Genomic DNA, 22,271 nt, shown 5'->3' with positions numbered 1-22,271 from the left:
GACGGTTACACCACCTTCTGCACCCCATAGAAAAGAGAGTTCACCTTAGGAACAAATGATGGATCCAGTCAAAGGACCATGTTGTCCTAACAGAATATACACAACTAGGCACTGGATGAAAGATTTCCCAGCTCAGAAAGCCTGCAAGCCAACATAATCATCACCAGGAATGCTGTCTCAAGCGTAAAAAAAAGCCCTTATTAAGACCTTCAGCAATTTTCAAGCACACCATGGAGGGGGGGAAGTTTTGGAAATTACTGTACTAGAAGGTCCTATGTTTCCCTTTCTTCAGGCCTGACGTCTCTCTAAAAACTTGTGCAGAGGAAAACTTCTCTTTTGCCTTGTCTACTCATTGATCAAGCAGTCTGACTGTTCATCCATTTCTGCATACACTTACTTCCCTTACAGCTCAGGAAGAGAGAAAATAAGGGTCATGCTAGGGTATGTTTAGCCTGGAGAAAAGAAGATTAGAAGGAGACATGATAGCTGGCTTCAAATATCTGGAGGTCTGTCATGTGGAAGATGAAACAAACTGGTTCTCTGTTTCCTCAAAGGACAGAACTAAAAACGAATGGGCAGCAATTGCAGAGCAGCTTTTTTTCCTTTTGGTGATATATATATTCCAAGTGTTTGTTGCTATGAAGGAGAACTATTAAGTATATATGATTGTATTGACTGAAACGTTTTGGTAATTTTTAACGCTATAGTCATTATTGCGGGCCACTTTGAGCTCAACATTGTTGTTGGAAAAGTGGAATAGAGGTACCAAATCAAAACAAATATACTCAGACCCTTAATTTCTTTTCAGAGGCTTCTTCCCAGGTCCCCTCTCTGAGGGAGGAACAGAGAGTGATGTCTAGCTAATGGAGGCTTTTTCAGTTGCTCTCTCCAGAAAAGTCTCACTGGTGCCTTCACTGACATCGTTTTGGCACCAGGTAAAGACTTGCCTTTCCTCCCAGACTTTTGATGGACGGAGCCAATTTTGTTCTGCTGTTAGTGTGCTGCCAAAGCTTCCTTTGGGTGTATGTGTGTGAATTGTAGGTGTTTGTATGAGAACGTTAATGTTTTATATAAATTTTTAATGATGTAATGAATTTATGTTAATGTTTTTAATTGAAGTCGCCTGGAAGACTTGGTAAGAAGCGAATAAGAAATGTAATTAACACAGTGTTTAAACTTTCTTTGCCTAGAGGTAGTTTCAGTGCAGAGAGAGAGAGAGAGAGAGATGGACATTCCACATACAATGTAAGGACCACAGGCTATTTTAAAGCACAGTCATGCCCTGCAACTCGTAAAACAAGGACAGTTGCCAGATATGCTGACTGGTTCCCCCCCCCCATCCCTCTAGGCTATGTTCTTTCAGTAAAACTCCACCCTGATTGCAGGATAGAGTTAGTAATAATTTTATGGCATAATGACTCACCCACTTATTGTTTAATTAAATGCTTAATAGCTTGACAGTGCAAGCTTGCTGTCTTTTCCAAAAGCAAAGTGAGCAGCTGCTAGAATCTTTGAGATCTCACTGCAGATTGCTCCCTGTTGAGTTTCGATGTGGAACGACCAGAGACATGTCTCCACTCAGCTTTGAAGCTCATTGAGTGGTCTTGGATGATTCATGCTCCTTGCCTAATCTAACCTAGTAAAGGTTGCTGTGGAAAGAACACTGATCTGAGCATATTGGAGATAAGGACATACATAGGATAATTCTGTTCCAGAAGGCTGTCTAAACCCTGTTCCAGAAGGCTATCTTTGTATACCAAATCCAGGGGATATGAAGCCTCAGGACGTTTTGCTCTATCCAGTTAGTATAATGGAACAAGGTGGACATAGGTTGCAGTACTACGAGCTTAATTCTTTCTGGAGGTCCATTCTTAACCTGAAACTATTCTTAACCTGAAGCACCACTTTAGCTAAAGGGGCCTCCCACTGCCGCCGCGCCGCTGGAGCACGATTTCTGTTCTCATCCTGAAGCAAAGTTCTTAACCCAAGGTAATATTTCTGGGTTAGCAGAGTCTGTAATCTGAAGCGTATGTAACCTAAGGTACCACTGTACTATATAACTTTTCAAGGGGTTTGCGGGAGGAGACATAGCTCATCGGCTTTGGATGCAGAAGGTTCCAGGTACAGTCACTGGCATCTCCACTGAAAGGGACCTTGGGTACCAGGACGGGCCTATCTGGGGGGGAGGGTGTCACTGTCAATCATACAATGTATGTGCCCAGCTCTTACATTTACTGTATAACCCCATCTACAGATAGTTCTTCCCAGCAATTTGCACTAAGCACTGCCCTATAAGGCCTCCCTCCACAGTAAAAGAGGTGAAGAAAATGATGTTTCATGGACAAAGGTTAACTAATACTGAACAAACTGGCCTTTACTGTGTGTTTTACAGGAAAACACACAGTAGAAAGAGAAAGAAATTTTGATGTGGAAAATGTGGTTTGATGGCCCTAAAATCCCTTTACATTAATGGGGCAGACAACTTTTCCAATTGCTTACTAGGTGGTATATCACTCCCACTAACAAACATAACTGAAAAATGTTGACTCAGAGACAAACTTTTTTCTCATCTTTGGTGGTCTGACCCTCAAACCCAAAGCTTTTGCAAAACGGTATTATTATAGGATTGAAATATCAAAGTTATATACGTAAGCAAGTGTATCTCGTTAGATTTTAATGCATAAGTTATTAAAATTGTTTTTGTACTTTTGGAAACACTTTGGAATCAATTGATGTAATCTGAAACTGCAGTACAACGTGCAAAAAATACAGGTCATAATGACTGCATAATTACCCTTCAAATTAATAGTTAAACAAAAGGCTCTAGTCTCCAATAGTCATTGGCATGCTTTGGAACAAGTAGAGTTCATCTGTTCTTAATACTGGTAAAACTAGCAATTTTAAACCTGGGGCCCCTAATACGGCATTGGCGGGCACCCTGGCACCTAAAATAAAAAATAAAAAAGCTCTTACTTTAACCTGAAAGGGCTTATCACACATTTTGCTATTTCTCATCTGACTCATCAAAACATCCTGTGACTTGCCTGTGCGTAAGCAACGTAAGTGATATGAACTGCATTAACAAAATTGTATTTGACACACAGGGATAAATGGCATAAATGACACACAGGGAACATTAACATTGGCCTGGTTTACACATCACAGTAAGCCAGAGTATGGTTTACCATGATCGTACAAATGTGTTAGCTCCTGTAGAGGAGAATGTACTACCCACTTTGCTCCTACCTGTGCCTCTTAGGTCAATGCAGGAAAGCAGTTCCGCAAAGGTTTGGCTTGGCATTTCATACAAACCCAGGACCATGGTTAAGGTCTTTCCTGCTTAATTGTGACCTGTAGCCACAGGATGAACTTTGGCTACAGAAGGTGATTAAAAGAGGAGAGACCTTAACCACAATCCTGGGTTCAGATGACATGTTAGCCAAAACTTGACTTGATGCTGTGCCATACCAACCTAAGAAAAAACCCAGAGAGAAGTGAAGTGGTTGCTATCTCCTTGGGAGCCAACGCCTGGGCCTTATGCCATGGCCCTAAACCCTAACCATTTATTTATATCCCACCTTTTTCCCAGAACTGGGACTTATGGAGGCTCACAAAACACAGATAGCTAAAAACATATAAAAGATTATAGCTGAAAAGTACCGTACCGTATTTTTTGCTCTATAAGACTCACTTTTTCCCTCCTAAAAAGTAAGGGGAAATGTGCGTGTGTCTTATGGAGCGAATGCAGGCTGCGCAGCTATCCCAGAAGCCAGAACAGCAAGAGGGATCGCTGCTTTCACTGTGCAGCAATCCCTCTTGCTGTTCTGGCTTCTGAGATTCAGAATATTTTTTTTTCTTGTTTTCCTCCTCCAAAAACTAGGTGTGTCTTATGGTCTGGTACGTCTTATAGAGCAAAAAATACGGTAATTAAGCATTGTAAAAACAAATCTATTAAAATGCAGATAGTAAAAACAGTCAGCTCCCAAAATCCTATTGGTGGAAGGACAACAAGGAGGGACCCAGTCTAGCTTCTCTAGGGAGTTTGTTCCAAAGTCTGGGAGCAGCCAGTAAGAAGACCCTCGTCTGTGTCCCCACCAAGCATGCCAGGACTGAGAGAAGGGCCTCCCCTGAATATCTCAGAGCTCATATGGGAAAACACAGTCTTTAAGATAGCCTGGACCTAGGCTGTATACAGCTTTATATATCATAACCAGCCTTTGAATTGTGCCCAGAAACAGACTGGTAGCCAGTGTAGCTTTTATAATAAGGGAGTCGTATGCTCCGTAAGACCAGCCCTGGTCAACAGTCTAGCTATGGCTCTTTCAGCTAATTTCCAAACATTTTTCAAAGGTGGCCCCATGTTGAGTAATCCAAATAACCTGGATCCCATAGTACATTGAAGACTGCCTGATTCCTTATTCCTGATTCCTCAATCACTGAGATCCAATCACTGAGGCCCCTTTAGTGGTCCCCCACCCCCTTGAGATTCGATTGACCTTTGCCAGAGAAAGACTTCAGTGTGGTAAGCCCTGCCCTGTCAGGTGATTTCCTGCCAGCAAGAGTCACCTCTGCCTTCTCTTAGATGTTTTGAAAACTGTATTGTTCAGACAGGCCTTTGGAATGTGAATTGGTTTTTTCTCTCTCTTTTTAACCAACCAGTATCCAATTTTTAAAATATATTTTTAATGGATTCAATATTACAGATAATAATAATAAGAAGAAGAAGAAGAAGAAGAAACCAAGTCCAGTGGTACCTTGGGTTATAAATGCTTCAGGTTACAGACTCCGCTAACCCGAAAGTAGTACCTTGGGTTAAGGACTTTACGTCAGGACCAGAACAATAATTGTGCCACGGCGGCGCAGGTGCAGCGGGAGGCCCCATTAGCTAAAGTGGTACCTCAGGTTAAGATCAGTTTCAGGTTAAGAACGGACCTCCGGAATGAATTAAGTTCTTAACCAGGGGTACCACTGTACAACAATGATAAACGCAACCAGTATACATTGATGTTTTCATTGCAATAGTATTTTTTAAAACACTGCACATAAAAACCTTGTTTTTATGAAGGTGAAATGCATAAATATATAAATAAATAAATAAAGGCAAGCAATATATGGGATGGGGAAGAATCAAATGGTGATCATCATGAACTGGGCTGCTGTATATCTCTCTGCCTACTAGTGCACATGTCAGTATAGCACACTTTTGAATTCTGAGAGATGCTGAAAGATTACCAGTCTAGAGTCAATATTGTATGCTCTGACAGAGTCCCTATTTTCTGGTAACTGACCCCAGTAAAACATTATCACTGCCTGTGCTTTTGGTAATACCTATCGTTCTGATTTCATTGTTTAAAACCTGCCTCTGCCAAGTGTGTGGGGTGTGTGGGTGTGGGTGTATCTGTAACTCAGGATAACACACATGCATCTGATAAAGTGGATTGCAGTATACAGAAGCTTATGATACAATCAATGTGTCTGTCTGCCACAAGAGATTCTTCGTTGGTTTTGCTGCAATACAGTAACAGGACAAACCTTTGGAAATTGGTAAATTATTAAGCCCATGTTGACCCTCTATTGCTTTTGGAGAAGACTTTGGGGATTTACTATTGTTTACTATTGTTTTGTTACTTCTGCTCAAGTTACCAAAGATCAATTCTGGTGGTGCAAGTCAGCAATGTATAATCACCAAGAATACATCAGGATTCAACAGGTGAGAACAAGCTAGGCAGGCAGTTTGCTCAGATGTGCTCACCTCTGGTAAATGATGCAGCAGAGTTGCATGCACACACACACACACACACACACACACAACCTGGACCAAGCCAGATCAGCCTTTGTAAACCTCTGCATCCCAATAGGAGCCTCTTAAAAACTCCCAAGATTATACATTTGCTCTACGCCAGGCACATCCAACAGGTAGATTGTGATCTACCAGTAGATCACTGGACGTCTGTGGTACATCATTGGCTCACCTCAAAGAAGCTCAACAACTTTAACCTGAACCCCAAAGAAACAGGGCCTCCCCTCCTAAGAAAAGCTCAACAACTTTGACCTGAACCCCCCAAAAGGGGGTAGATCACTGCCAGTTTTTAACTCTCAGTATATCGCAGTCTCTTGGGAGTTAGCTACCCCTGCTCTACGCCAACCCCAACAAGTAGAAATTATAGCTGTCCTCAATTAAAGACAGCTTGGTTTATTAATTGTATGCATTTTAATTAATAAAATAACAGATTCTATCTGCAAAATTTGTGGATGGGAAAATAAAGTGGTTTGAAGATAAATCTCTCCCCCCCCCCAACTTTCCAAAAGAAAGAAAGAAGAAAAAAAACAACCCCTGTTGTCCTATTAAGCAGGATGGAAAACTCACAATTCAGTGGTAGAATATCTGCTATGAAGATCAATATTAGAACATCAGCAGCTATTAGCCCTAATGGCTATGTTCTATCTGCACTTTTGGAGGCTGTAATGCCTCTGAATACAGTGGTACCTCGGGTTACAGACGCTTCAGGTTACAGACTCCGCTAACCCAGAAATAGTACCTCGCGTTAAGAACTTTGCTTCAGGATGAGAACAGAAATCGCGTGGCAGCAGCGGCAGCAGGCCCCATTAGCTAAAGTGGTACCTCAGGTAAAGAACAGTTTCAGGTTAAGAACGGACCTCCAGAAAGAATTAAGTTCTTAACAAGAGGTACCACTGTATTAGTTGTGAGGAATCACAGCTGGAGAAAGTGCTGTTGCACCCTGGCCCTGCTTGCAGTCTCCCCATGGGCTGGCCACTGAGAACAGGATGCTGTACTAGATAGGCCATTGGCCTAACTCAGCAGGATCCAGGTTCAATCCCCGGTATCACCAGGTAGGGCTGAGGAAGCAACCCTGCCTGAAATCCCAGAGAGCTGCTGCCAGTAAGTGCAGACAATATAGGGCTAGATAGCCCAATGCTCTGGCTTGGTATAAGGCAGCTTCCTATCCTAGTCAACCCAAATGCCTCTAGGCAATTAATTCAAAAACTGCTTATCTGACTAAGCACCGCAGCCAAACCAGAGGGCTTGTGTTGCCATATGGGAGAGCAAGAATTTATAAACATCAGCTGAAAATAAAAGCAGGCAGAATTCCAGGCTAATTGCCTGGCCTACATTTAACCTACAAGACTAAAGTGCTTCCTGCAATTTGTGGCCTGCAGAGAGTGATCTAGATGGGGCACTAGCATCCAGAGAAGCATTAGTCCACGCATTAGCCGTCCGTGATGCTGTTCATAAGCAAAAAAATATTCTCATCTCCGCATAGTATTGCCCAGGCTTCCTCAACCTTGGCCCTCCAGATGTTTTGAGACTACAATTCCCATCATCCCTGACCACTGGTCCTGCTAGCTCGGGATCATGGGAGTTGTAGGCCAAAAACATCTGGAAGGCCAAGGTTGAGGAAGCCTGGTATTGCCAGAGAAAATAAGACATTGAGAGTTTTTACATCAGGAATACAGCATGGTTGTAGCTGTGATTAAATAAACATATCCCTTCTGTTCTAAGGCAGGGGTTACCAAACTATGGTCCATGGACCGCCAGTGGTGAGAGTCATTCTGATGGTCCCCGCCCTGCAAACATCTGCTCCCTAAAGCAATTATTCACTCTGTCTAATGGTAGGACTGGACCTGATATAACATTGCTTGAGAACCCACAATTTCTGTGTCAGCACCACTACAACTTGTCCTTCCCTCTGCACAGAAGTGCCACAGCAAAGCCAGCAAATCTGCCATGAAGAGTAGTTACACATAAACAGCTTCCATGTGGCTTGCACATCAAGAAGCCAAGATGACTGCTTGTTTGAAGTCGATCTTACCAGAGCCTGGATTTCCTTTTCAAAAGATAAAGATCCCCCTGTTTGTTTTGCCAGAGTAATAAAAAGGAGGAAAACAATGAAGAGGATAAGCTGGAACTCTCCAGGAGATGCTCAAGATATATTCGCACTGATGCAATCTCCAAAACCCATCCATCACACCATCTACTCATTAATCCTCAGCAACTATTTGCCAGTCACCTCTGGACTTTGGGCAAATGACTCTTCCTTAATGCCAGGGCAAATATATTTAATTCCATGCCGATCTCTTCCTGGCCTGCTTGACCTTAGGGATGTTTTCAAGAGTTAAAACCGGACCCAACAGATTTAATGCTGAACTCAGTAAGAGGAAAGTCCACACAAGGCAATCAAACTTCAGCTGCTTGCCTTTGCAAACTTGCTAAGGGTGTCAACTGTGACTCTCCCTGCTTAAATCACACACACTTTCTGTGGCTTCCAAGGAGGCAATGAAGCCCCTGATATCACTGGATTGATACCACTGATATTTTCCTTTAGCAACACAGCAAACTCTGTATGGACAAAAGCTCACCCCCACACTCCAAGAGCTGCTCCAAACCTTATCCTGATCCTTGCTTTGATTCCTCCATTATTCCCTTGTGTTCTAAGGTCAAATGCAAAAGCGCAGAGTCACTTCTACTTAAATTTCAGGAAGTTGCATCCCTAATAGAGGGCTTGTCAGATTACTTTTGAACTAATGTGTGCTCCTCTTGAGTCCTCTGGAGTGGGGTATCTCTACTGTCCTTTCTCCTGATAGACAGTAGCAAAGCTAGAGGAGCAGAGGTCATAGATAGGGACGTATCAGCATATGCAAGAAGAGAGACAAGTAAAGGAGAAGCCATGAACAGCACTGACACTAAGGCTGTGAAGTACAGTGGTACCTTGGGTTAAGAACTTAATTCGTTCTGGAGGTCTATTCTTAACCAGAAACTGTTCTGAAGCACCACTTTAGCTAATGGGGCCTCCTGCTGCTGCTGCGCCGCCGCCGCACGATTTCTGTTCACATCCTGAAGCAAAGTTCTTAACCTGAGGTACTATTTCTGGGTTAGCGGAGTCTGTAACCTGAAGCGTATGTAACCTGAAGCGTATGTAACCTGAGGTACCACTGTACAGTATGTCCACAGAGAAACATAGCCCTTCTGCCTATGTTAGGAAAGGGGAACCACCACTGTATACAGGTATGTGCTATTGGACTTCAACTCCCGTCAGTCCCAACTGGGATGGGGGGAAGCAGGTTTCCCAACCCTGACCTACATCCAACACTGTTTCAAATGAAATACGTTTTTGTCAAGCAATTTCCACTTAAGAGAGGCTTGGGGTGGGGCGATAGCTGGGCCAATGTGACCCCCAGTAGAGAGGAGTGACCCAGTGAAGAGCTAGAAAGGAGGAGCTGAAGCTTGCTCTGCAAGGAAGCTAAATAATATTTCTGGGCTCTTATCAACTTGTTTAAGATAAATTAAAATGTGTGGTTAAGTAGGAAGAGGGTGGGGAATTGTTTTTTGTATGATGTGGTGTTTGTTACAATTGCCAGATATCTATAGGGCTATCCTGGCGGACTAATGTGGTTTGCCAAGAAGCAACTTCCAGCACCATGGCAGATTACAGGAATGTAATTTGGACTGGCTAGCTAAAAAGTCTTCAAGCAAGAATTGTCTAATTGTATCTTTAGACTCAGGGAGGCTATTGTATTATCCATGTGCTAAACAGATTACAGTACTTGTGCATTTAGCTCCTGCTCATCAATTACTGCATTCTTCTGTACAATTATGGTTCCAAACAAGAAAAAATGTTCACATTACCGTAACTATCTGCAAGCTTTATTCCACCTAAACCCCATTACACCTACACAGATAGAAGTCACATCAACAGCCAGCTTGAAATTGAGCCAATAACTCCATCAATTTATATTTAGGTACAAAATCACAATCAGACAAAAAGGGAAATCCACCAGTCAGTATCCTTGTGAATATTCTTCTGTTTGAGCAAAGGCAATAAGCACAATCATAGGACCAGGTCTGATTTCACAATCGCAATCACTTGCCTTATCAAAAAACAAACTTCAAGGGCTCACAGCTATCTTGAATTCAAGTTTAAACAGTTCTCTAGTTAGGGAGGGGAGAGGGAGAGATAAATTGTGTCATTTTTTCCAAATACCCCAACCTTTTACTGGAAAAAAACACACATGCATTATCCTGTGACTAGTGACCAGGAAAGTTTGAGACACAAGTTGGACAATTGTTACAACTCAGGCCGAATTGTTCTTGGCAGTTTGAATGGAAAGCTACCATAGCAAACACAGCCATTGAGATCTTTCCTTATCAGCAGATAATTTTCACCAAAAAGATGCTGAAATTCTATTTCTTTGGGTGGGGGAGGGATCAGTAAAGCTGAGAAAGAGAGATATGAAACACTCTGGGGTAGCTCCACGGAAACCAATGAATGGGGCTATTTCTATGAAGCATGTGGTTTGCAGGTAGTGGTGGTTTCATGCTTTGGGGAGGAGGTGCCTTCAATTAATGGGCAATTTAGCACTTCTGCGCATGCACAAAGCACACTTTAGCACTTCTGCGCATGCGCAAGTGCCAAAACCTGGAAGTAACCCATTCTGGTACTTCCAGGTTCAGCGCGGTGCACAACCCGAAATCGCGCAACCCGAAGTGTCTGTAACCTGAGATATGACTGTATGGGGAAGGGCCACAAGATCTGATTTGCATGCAGAATGCCCCAGGCTCAATCCCTGGCATCTCCAGAGAGGGCTGGGAAAATAAGCCTGTTTCTGAAACCCTGGAGAGCCACTGCCACTCACTGTACACAATACTGAGTTAGCTGGATCAACAGTCTTGACTTCCTGACAAGGCGGCTTCCTGTGGAGGAGTAACTTATGGGGAGAGACCATAGCTCAGTGGTAGGGCACACGTTCTGCAGTGCAGAAGCTCCCAGGTTCAATCCCAGGCCTCTCCGAGTAAGGCTAATGTTGCAGAGCCCCTTTTGGAAACCCCTACAGAACCACTACCAGCCATAGCAGCAAAAGAAAAACATTTTGCACTGTGGCATCTTATCCATCCTGTTCCTGTATTTTTGTGTTGTGAACTGCCCTGTGATCTTCGGATGCAGGGTGGCATACAAATAAAAGAAAATGATAAATATTAGACAGGGCTTGGAGTGAGTGGGATATATAATATGCCTCAACTGGAATGTACTTCTATGTTAAAAATAGTCATTTCCCTTCTATCTCAATCAACATTTACAAGTCAGTAAAGCATTCCAGTTTCATTCTAGTCTGTGAAAATGCTTTAATTGGATCACTAATCCACAGGGAATAGTGTACTCCATAAACCATTACCTGTGAAAGCTCTTGACATCATAAAATGTAGGTGACACTGCCCATTTTATAACACAGAGACTTTCCCAACTCTCTAAAAACACTTTCACATTTATGGTTTAAAACATTTGGTCTTCTGAAATATTTATTCATTCATTAAACTTAAATCCCATTCATCCTCCCAAAATACTTTGAATGAAGCCTCCAAAGTAGATGCCTCAGACTTTATCTGGAGGGACTTTACAATATCCACAATATCCACCTCTCAGATGAAACAGCCTGGCCCAAGATAGGCATACTTAATTAGGTCAAATAAAATCTGTGGGTTCAGGCATGCTTAATCTGCATGGAATGGCTGAACAACAATCAACACTCCCTCCTTTCTTTAGTCTAGCAGGGTAAGGAGAAAATGTGGCTGACTTGATAATTCAGTGCCTATTTGCTCTAAAGCACTGTGAAAACCAGAGTCAGCTCTTGACTTCACTACAGGTTAACTCACAGTCCTGATGAAAATCTGCCCTTGCATCCCAGGATGCAGGGGACTTCTGCCTCACACTTTTTGCTGTGCCTCAAGGTGCTTGCACAGAAGCTATCTACAAGTGTGGCACTTGCACTCAACACTTGCACCTGCATAGTACTGTGGTATTTTTCTCCCTTGCACCTGTCAGATGGTCAGCAGGAGAGTGAGCATGTGAGTAGCACATCCAGGCTCAGAGGAGGAAGAAGAGGTGATGTGGTGGAGAAGCTGCCACCATGGTCATGGCTTACCCAGCCCCTGCCTGCAGCCTCTAGAGAGTTGCACGGCAGAGGTGGGAAGTATTTTCTACTTCACCTCAGGCAGCAAAATGTCTTGGGCTGGCAATGCTTGGACTGCAACACCACCCAAAGCAGAAACAGGTGTTTCATCTGTTTCAAACCATGTGTTTAATTTCACACATCGTTTGGCCCTACACTTCAAAGCATAATTCATTTGGTAGGTATTTTTATTTTGCTTCTGATTCAGGGAATACTGGCTTTATGTTTCCTTAGTTTTATGAAGTCATAAGGGTAGGAACTTTGGTATATATAGCTCCACCAGTTTGTTAAAGTAGCAAGTAAAAGACTGAGAAAGAATTATTACAGTATATACTTGACAACCATGCAATTCCTAGCCCATCAACTGGATCTTTTACTTTGAAATTTTGCCTTTGAGTGATGTGGTAGTAGTGCACATACAGAAGCATACTTCGGGTTGTTTTGTTTTTAAATTGCAATTATAATTGAGAATTAAATGCTTAATTGCTCAATGATTAACCGAAAGGGAAAAAACTAGAGAACCTAGGAATAAATGTTTTGGTTTCTACGACTTCTTAAATTTGTGAACGTTTCTTTAATTGTTGGTTCTGATCTTGGAAATAGAATTTTGCAGTTCTAGTGCCACTTCTGTAGGTGCCACACCTGTTCTTTCAAAGGCAGTCTATTGATCTCATATGGTACAGAACATTATCTAAAATTCCTGTCTGAAGCTTCATAGCATGCTGTTCAGCCTCTTATGCCATTTGACAAAAGAAGTGATCACGTGGCAGACCAGTTCCCAGATCTTCCATTTTTGAGGTCAGGAGGGAGATGCCAAAGTTCATTTTACAATGGAAGCCAAACAACTACAAAAGGATCTAGAAGCATGACAAAACCCAAAGTGTGCTTGCATTCCTAGAGCAGCTTTCCCCAACCTGGTGCCCTCCAGAAGTTATTGGACTACAACTCCCATCAGCAACAAACAACATGGCAAATGCTAAAGGACGAGGGGAGTTGTAGTCCAACAACATCTGGAGGGAACCCAGTTTGGTAAGGCGACCATGAGGGGAGCCTGGCTGCCCTAAAAAAGACAGGTTAATGGTGGAAGAAACCATTTGCTTCAAAACATTAAGCAAATAAATAAATAGCAACTCCTGATACATCTGTATAGAACTCCAATACTGGCAGTTTTATTGTCACATACTCACTTCATATTATCTTAATTTTTACCTTTTTTAAATAGTTATTTGGGTTTTATCATACATCACTGATAAGGTTTTGTTTTTTTAAATGCTGCTGCTATTTGGATTACTCTCTACAACCAGGTGGAAATTATCCAAAGTGTGACATTGGTCAATGACAGAGCAGCTGAGAAGGTCTCAGGTTCAATCCCTGGAAGTATCTTAAGGGCTGGGAATGTACCCTGTCTGAAACCCTGGAGAACCACTTCCATTTAGTGTAGACAGTACTGAGCTGAATGGACCAATGGTCTGTGTGCAAAGCTTCTTCCTATGTACAGACAACCCTATGTCCTTCCTTCTAAAATAATATTTATATCTCATGTTTCCATGAATCATGTAGGTAACACTAATATAGCTTAGGGTCACAGAACCTGAATTATCACCTATTCCCATCCCAATTAAAGTCATACCAACAACACATAACCACAGCCTAAAACAGAGTGATATGTTATAGCCCCTCCAGATGTTCCTGGACCACAACTTCATTTGTGTTGGCTGGGTTTGATGGGTGTTGGGAGTCCAGCAACATCTGGAGGGCCACTAGTTCTCACCCAAAATATTCCATGGGAAAAGGATCACATTTCATTAAAAGGCCTGTGAGAATTAATTGCACGCAAGGCAGAGAGCTTAAAAGCTCCTTTTGCACAGGGTTTTTTCCCCCTAGTGAAGGAAGAGCTTTCAAGCTTTCTGTCTTGCTTACTGGGCTCTAGGATGCTCTCACGCACTATTGACACCTCTCTGTCTTGCTTAGGGTGGGGGTAAGGACAGCATGGTGTGCCAGCTCCATAAGGTAAGGACAGTCTCACACAGAGGTGGAACATAACCCCTGCACAAGATTGTACTGCACCTCTTTTTCTCTAGCCAAGAAAACCCTCACACACATGCTCCCCTCCCCTGCAAAAAAACCACAAAAAACTATTGTTAAGTTTTGTTGAAGTTATCAACAAAATGTCTCTTTCCCTGTAACCAACTTGCATACAACTCAGTGCTTATTTGCTTTTAGCTAAGGTCGATGATCTCCTTAATCCTGCTCCTTCCTTATAATGATCTCCCGCCAAATGCTTAAAATTTGGTACTGTTCAATTTGTCTAAGCAAATAATAATTATAAAATACAAGGGTTTTAAATCAGGAAGCTGCAACTAACAGTTCAGAAGTTATCAGCATTTGCCTAATCTAATGGCAGGGTTACAATATACACAAATACCTTTGAGCAAACCTATTTTAGTACCACTGACACCTACTGTAGATAGCTTGAACTCTAATAGATGAGTCCAAGAACAATTTAAATATCTATCTACTCTATTTATTGCAGTCATTCACATTCTGTTTTCTTCCCTGCTCGCCACAGAACTCAGTGCAGCACCTACAGCAGGTAGGGAACCTTTCTCAGGACAAAGGTGGGGCAGTGATGAGTGGAGGCAAAAGTGGGTGGGCCAATGAATGCAAAGAGGTTAGTTTTTCTACTTGCAAGCAAGAGGCATTCTCAGAGTTCAGGAACACATTCTAGCCAGGAAGAAACATTCAATGTGAAGCAAAGCCAGTGATGGCAGCCTAGGAAAGTTCTATAGGCTAGACAGATAGGTCTGGAGGAGAGCGGTTTTGGTCTATAAAGGCTCCAAGCAGGTTCTCTACCCAGACCCAGATTCAGATGTGTTTAGCTTCAGTGAGATTGCTGCATAATCTGCTTCCAGGCTATGCATACCCTGGAGTGCACACAGCTCAAAGGTGGATCACAGGTATGCTCACAACATACTCATGCAACATACATGCTTAGGTATGATGCCTGCACTCATGCAGCCTTCCTGTGCGGAATTGGCATTTGTGAATGAAGCTTATCACACATGATGCAGCTCTGGTATAGTCCGAGCATGAAAATAACAAATCATTCCATGCTTGCTCTATACCCAGAGCCACAAATGGATGCTTTGGTCTCCGTTTCACTTACGCCACACCAACAAATCAGGCATTGGTCCAGGCCCTACCATTAGACATAGCGAAGCAGATTGCTCATGCTGCAGATGCTGAGAGATGGCAATGAGGTATGGGAGGGAAGGGTTGTGTATGCCACATGCCATGCCTTATTGTCACTAGAGCTAGCCAGCTGCTCTGAGATTCAGTAGAGGACACTGCCCTACCATAGCAAGATTCAACTGCTGCTCCACTTAGCTTTGTACAAATAATGGGTGTGGTGGTTGGAAACCATATTATCCTCCACCTCAGGTAGTGAAAGGTTTTGGGCCAGTCCATTGTAACTCTGTACTGCTAACAGAGACTAGCAGCAAGTCTCCTGGGTTTCAACAGGAGTCTCACCCAGCCCTGCCTGAAGATGCTGGACATTCTGCATACAAAGCAGATAATTCTTGAGCTATGGCCTTTCTCTAATTCCAGCAACTGAGTCCGAGGCATTTTGTACGCAACTATGTTCTGCCATTGAGATACAACCTCTTTTCCCATCCATGCAAGGATTTGTCTTTTTGTAGCCATTTTTAACAGTATCTACTTCTTTTCAAAAAAATAAGCATTTTCAAGGGTGTGCATGTGATACAGAAAGGCTAAGCTCCCTCTTTCACTCAGCTATGCCCCACGATTCTGCAAAGTTCTTTCTTTTAACAACATATTCATATTTTCTCCTTTAGGTATTAAACTGACCCTACCAGAAGCTGCTTTAGACCTGGTCTGGTCCATTATAGCAAACCACAAGGACTAGGGGAAGAAGGTACGGCTATGAGGCCCGAGGAAAGAAAAAACACACAATAAGAACAAGCTTCATACTTTGTACACATACTGTCCCATGATTAACGCTCACCATCTCCAGTTAAAACAGGTGTGGGGAATTTTTCTCAGCCCAAGGGCCACATTCGCTTTCCGTGGGCCAAAAGCAGGTGGAGCACCAAATGTAAATTTTATCTTTGTCCAATAGGAGAGTTTCCACATACACACTTGCACACTCCATCCATGCAAGCAAAAAAGACTTATCAGAGTTCAAGGAAACATTCCAAGCTAGCAAAGATAATACAATGGTACCTTGGGTTACAAACACTTCGGGTTACAGACACTTCGGGTTACATACTCCGCTAACCTGGTAGTACCACCTCTGGTTAAGAACTTTACCTCAGGATGAGAACAGAAATCGTGTGCTGGCTAAAGTGGTACCTCAGGTTAAGAACGGTTTCAGGTTAAAAATGGACCACCGGAACGAATTAAGTTCATAACCAGAGGTACCACTGTAATAATGCTTGAGGTGGAGAAGTGGGCTATAGCAAATTCAAGGAAAGGAATGGAGGGTCACAATTGGCCTCTGGACCTGAGCTTTCTCAGCCTGAATGAAAATGACTGCACCAAATAGTAATCTTGGAGATCCAGTGCCAATCCAAGGGAACAATAGTGGGCTAGATAATGCCTATTTCATATTTGTTGGACTACAACTCCCATCATCCCTGACCACTGGCAATGCTGGTAGGGGCTGATGGGAGTTGGAGTCTAAAAAAAATGTGGAGGCACAATGCTGGCCACTTGTCTGGTACATGGATCAATGACTCGGTAGCACATCTATTCATCTATCTATCACTTTCAACAGATTTTTCATCACATGGTGATGAAAAATATAACAGGAAAGGACAACAGGAGCTTTGCCATCTTTCCCTATTACATTTGTCTCACCATGAAGCTACAAGTGCTGAATTAGGGCTAGTGTCACAGCTAAGAATTGTCAAATGAGGAAAAACCAAAACAGCAGCCTCACAAGATGACTCAAGTGCCTTTAACACAGGTTCAAATTGCTCTTCAGAAATTACTGACTTGAATACAGAATGCCAGTTTGGCTATGCTTGAAAACAAAAATAACACAGTACTTTATTTGTTCCAGTCAAAATGAACTCACTCAGGAACAAGCTGCATTGCAATCAGTGGCTATTAGCCATGATTGCTATGCTCTGCCTCCACAGTCAAAATCAGTAATGCTTCTGAATATACCTGTTGCTGGAAACTGGTGCTCATGTACTTGGCTCCAGCTTGTGGGTTTCTCACAAGCATCTATCTGGTTGGCCACTGTGAGAATAGGATGCTAGACTAGATCAGTGTTTCCCAACCTTTTTTTGGGCAAAGGCACACTTGTTTGATGGAAAAAATCTCGAGGCACACCACCATTACAGCCCCATGACGTCAGCGCGCAGCGTCACGCCGGGAGGGACGCACGAAAGTGTAAGTTTCAATTTTTCCCCTCCCCCTTGCCGGGGAACCTCCAAGCTTTGGGGGTGGGGGGGGAGGAGGCAGCAAAGCGAGGCAGGAAGGAGAGCGCGGCTTGGCTGGGTGAGCTTTGGCAGGGGCAGGGAATGAGAGCCGCGAGGCGGGCGCTGCGGACGGAGGCGCTGCCCGCCAAGCTCGCAGGCAGCCAGGCAGGCAGACGGCGAGAGCCCCGCGCTGGGCGGCCTCTCCTCGCCGCCGCCGCCCCGCCTCTCGCCTCCCGACTCGCCTGCCTCCCTCCAGGCAACATCTCGCGGCACACCAGGCAACATCTCGCGGCACACTAGTGTGCCGCGGAACAGTGGTTGGGAAACACTGGACTAGATGGACCATTAGCCTGATCCAGCAGGGCTATTTTTACTGAGATTTACTTCCTGGAAAGAACAGTTAAGGCTTTCAGTGTATGGGCAGGGATAGAAATATGCCAATGCTCACAGTCTAGAACCATTACCCTAAAGCCCTGTAACCTGGAAGTGAGTCGCAACTGGTTAAACCCAAAACAGCTGGCAAGACTGACAGGTGGATCAGTTTTTCTGCAAATTAAGGAGCCGGCCCAATTATCCCAGGTACAGTACTGATCCAAGTTAAGTAATTTGACACATTTTGGTCATTTAGAAACTATCCTTTGGGGAAATCACTGATCTGGCCCAACTTATTTTGCAGAAAACAGGGGATGGAAATACAAGAGCTACTGAACAATGCTAATTGAAGAGTGTCATCTGCATAACTTGACAGTGTGAACCTTGATACACAACTAGAGAGTTTGGCTACTTAGCTTTTTTACCCCAGTCCTACGAAACACCCAACATTTATAGTGCAATCCTAAGCATGCATATAATCATAAATTCAATGGGGCTCACTACCAGATAAGTAGAGTTAGGATTACAGCAGGGGTTCCCAAACATATTTCTCTACAGACCACTTTATTTTTGCTGAGTGTCATGGTGGAACACATAAGGATTCTTCTTCCTGTTGCATAAATATGAATGTACTCTGTCAGATGCTGGATGATTTTTAACTGTCTTTTTATTGCTCCTGTTGTGTTTTAATATAAAACACAACGAGGGAATAAAAAGGACAACTAAATATCAATTTAGTTGAAGCAACAGATGTGCCATCTTCCATCTTCAACCACAAATCCATAGCGATACCTGGATTAGTATGTTAAACACTGTTTTGTGAACCCCTAATGACTGTAAGAGTAAGTCATTAAAGCTTGGAATCACAGTTACTTTTTTCCAGCTGAAAGTACGTTGTGTTTTTTCTTACTTTAACAAAATTTATACACCTGTTAGTCCAACAAAAGATTTATACATAGTTTAAAACTTGTATGTAAGTAAACAACAATAGCTCTGAAGAATTTTAAAAAACCCTACTTTGTTCTAGATAAATCATGTACAGGCACCATATCACAAGCATCCTCTTTAAGAGTTATCCTTTCCTGGCCATAAGATATGGGAAGACCCCTCTTTTAAAGTAAGCGTAGCCAGATGCAAAAGAAGGTAGGCACCTTTGATAGATGTTCTACACCAGTGTTTCTGAAACATGGGTCTCCAGCTGCTTTTGGACTACAACTCCCATAATCCCTAGGTAGCAGGACTAGTGGTCAGGGATGATGGGAACTGAAGTCCAAAAACAGCAGGAAACCCAAGTCAGGGAAACACTGTTCTACACCTACTAAATTCCCTCTGGAGCCCTGTCTTCTTTTGTATCTGCCCCCCCCCCCGTGAGAATAGTGTGATTTTCATCAGTACTTATACTAAAAGGCACATATATTGTTTTCAATCTGCTGCCTAATTACCTGGAAACCTTTTATCATCTTAGGTTCTACATGTGCTATAAACTTTCTTTCTCTTGCTCTTTAATGAAGCCTGAGTATCTGGAGATTATGACTCATGGGAGGACTACCCTCCCCTCGCAAACACCCATGTCACCTTTTTTTAACTCAACCAAGAAAGTGTTAATGAATCTAACACAATTAAGCACTGCAGCACTAACAAAAGCATTTGTAAAACGAGGGCTTTTGCCATATGGGAACTTTTGTGAAGGGGCATTTAGACAAATAAGAAGCACTTTATATTAATATTCAAAAACAATATTCAACCAACAGCAGGTGGTGGTACAAAAACCTATGTTTCAGATGAGCACAGTCTGGAATTACTGCCCTTACAAAGCAAACTAATTCAACATATACAACAAAAAGTCCTGTGGCATCACAAAGCATTTCCCCAGTCCAGTGTAGATATTGTATGTTCTGCATATGTTGAATCCCACAAAGAGGCCTTAATTTGAGCCACAGTATAGCACCAGAAATGTCCCCAGGCCCCACAATGAACCAAGTCATATCAACATTGACAAACTATACATTCTAACTGCATTGCAAGTCGTTGGATTAAATGAACTTTGGAATTCCTTCCAACCCTAAGAGTCTACGATTCTATGACTCTAAGCGTAGGAAAGGGAATCTCAAGAAGACATTTAGCTCTCATGCTTCTCAGAGGCTTTAAGAAGTCCTGTTCCTGAACTCTAGAACTTGTGCTCAGCATAAAGCTGCCAACAGGCCTGCTCCTAAGGACCTACACAAAACACCACACATCTAGGGCACATGACTTGCCCCAATGAGTCATGGGAACTGTTGTTTCCCCCCTCATATGACCATAGTTCCCTGCACCCTTAAGAAACACAGATTCTAGGATTCTTTGGGGCAGGCCATGTGCTTTAAATGTATTGTGTGTACACAGCCTCTCTTTGACAGGAGCCCTAAATGTAGTTTTCATCACATGGACCCCTATGGCCCCCTGCTTATAGATGCACAGTGCACCACCCGTAAAGGGACAGTTTATAAGGGCTAACTTTAAAAAGCAAGGAGCCATAGGTCAGCAGGAAAGTCAGCCCACCCCCTTTGCAAAAGAGTGCTTCTGAGCTTGCACAGAGTGCAGTCTAGAATAGAGAGAAAAGGAGGCTTAAGCATCCTCATCCCATTCTCTTTAGAAGCAGATAGGTAGCCGTGTTGGTCTGCCATAGTCAAAATAAAAAAATTCCTTCCAGTAGCACCTTAAAGACCAACTAAGTTAGTTCTTGGTATGAGCTTTCGTGTGCATGCACACTTCTTCAGATACATATGTGTATCTGAAGAAGTGTGCATGCACACGAAAGCTCATACCAAGAACTAACTTAGTTGGTCTTTAAGGTGCTACTGGAAGGAATTTTTTTATTTTGTCTTTAGAAGCAGTAACTGCTTCCAAACCTAAATGGATGGTAAATGCGGTCTACCTTGCCCATGACTTTGGCTTATGTTCTTACAATCCCCACCATAGATGCATAAACCCAAACTTCCGAAGAGTTCTGAAGACCACCCCAGAGGAAAGAAGAAAATGTGATGAAGGGCTCAAAAACTAATTGGTTTTCTTTATCATTCCAGTACGTGGCTTCCTAACTTTGCAATTTTATATATAGCACATGTGTTCAAGGACAGAGAAGTTTTACTTTAAGTACCACAAGTAAAAAATAGACACCAGCAAGGGGTTGCAGTTCTCTACAATGCTTACTTGGGAATCAAGTCTTACTTAAATCAGCAGGGCTTGCTTTTGAGTAAATATACAAAAGATGCATAGGACATTTGCTGCATGTAGTGTCCCTATGTTTTGGCATCCACAGACCCTCATGTTCCAGGCCCAAACCCCACAATCCACATACAAAGCACCCCAGTTATTACAGAAAATGCAGCAGGGCTTTTAAATGAAGTGCATCCATCATGCTGCCATCCCATACAAGAATAAATCTCACTACCATTTCTACTAGTTCATTTACAGCATCATGGACACTGATGTTATTATCATCCAGCACCCTACTCTGGAGTAGACATTGAGTATGCATTATTTCCCCGAATTAGGGCATACAGCCAACAAACATTTACTTGGAACTAAATTGCATCAAGTTTAACAGAGCTTACTCTGTGGTAATTATGCACCCAGTTCACATTAAGTATCAACTGGACACATTTTTACCTGAGAGGAGGCCCCAATGTTGTGTGTATTCTGACTCAGGAAAATAAATGCACAGTATTTTGAGATTGTCTGGGAACACTTACCCCATTCACAGAATCTGGAGTCAGGCAGAAAGCAACAAGGAACGCAACCAGCCTGCACGGGGAAAGGACCAAAAATTAATTAAAGTTGTAACAGAGACTCCAACAAGTTACATTTGATTAAAGTCAAGGTAGCATCACCGGCCCACCGGCCACCCTTCCCCAGAAACTCACCCAGCGCGCATGGTGCAGCGTGGCCGGCAAAGAAACTGCTTCGCTCCCGCTGGAGAACTCAGTTCCTCGGGTTGCTCACGGCGCCCGGCCCCCCGGTCTGTGGGAAAGAAGGCAGCCAGGTTAAGACAGCATGACAACAAAGTTTGGGATTTTGGGGGGGGGGTGGGCAGGAAGGGCCGACCGTGCTGCTACCGATCAATTAGGGTACGGGAAGACCTTGGTCCCGCCTCCGGGGAAAAACATTACCCGCGTAAGGTGCACGAATCCTGATCAAAGAGCGCGCAAGCGAGAATTCCCCAGCAAAACGGCCGCGGCAGCGCGGCGTCGGGCGAGGAATGGAGACGGCTAGGGGGCGGGCCCACGACTGTCAATCAGCCAAGTAGGCAGCCGCAGATCCGCATCAAACTCTCTCCCTCTCCTCCCCCATCCTTTCTTTCCCCCAAAGTCAGAAAAAAGGATAAATGAATAAACTTGGATTCGCTGATCTTCCGTTTCTGTGCTATGTTCATCATTCCGAAATTGTGCTGGGCACCTGCTTTTGGTCTGAGATAACCAGAGCACTCAGGTGATCCCAGACCAAATG

At 43.2% G+C, this 22,271-nt stretch overlaps 1 protein-coding gene across 3 annotated transcripts in view; it reads right to left on the bottom strand.

Moving 5' to 3' along the window:
* The window catches only part of COL4A6 (collagen type IV alpha 6 chain), a 181,500-nt gene that overhangs the window by 157,653 nt on the left and 1,576 nt on the right, over positions 1 to 22,271 (bottom strand). For 2 of the 3 annotated variants that reach the window (XM_081179280.1, XM_081179282.1), the window contains exons 1-3: positions 21,935 to 22,060; positions 21,689 to 21,785; positions 21,518 to 21,569 (exon numbers count right to left, since the gene is read on the bottom strand). In XM_081179280.1, coding sequence (XP_081035406.1) covers positions 21,518 to 21,569; positions 21,689 to 21,699 — 63 coding nt within the window. In that variant the 5' untranslated portion in view covers positions 21,700 to 21,785; positions 21,935 to 22,060. Of the gene's footprint in view, positions 1 to 21,517; positions 21,570 to 21,688; positions 21,786 to 21,934; positions 22,061 to 22,271 lie in introns of those variants that run through there. The other variant, XM_081179281.1, reaches the window with a different exon arrangement.

Source organism: Podarcis bocagei (assembly GCF_964188305.1).
Source record: "Podarcis bocagei genome assembly, chromosome: Z".
Lineage (NCBI taxonomy): Eukaryota > Metazoa > Chordata > Lepidosauria > Squamata > Lacertidae > Podarcis > Podarcis bocagei.
The sequence above is the reverse complement of the archived record's forward strand: the minus strand, read 5'-3'. Positions and strand labels throughout refer to the sequence as shown.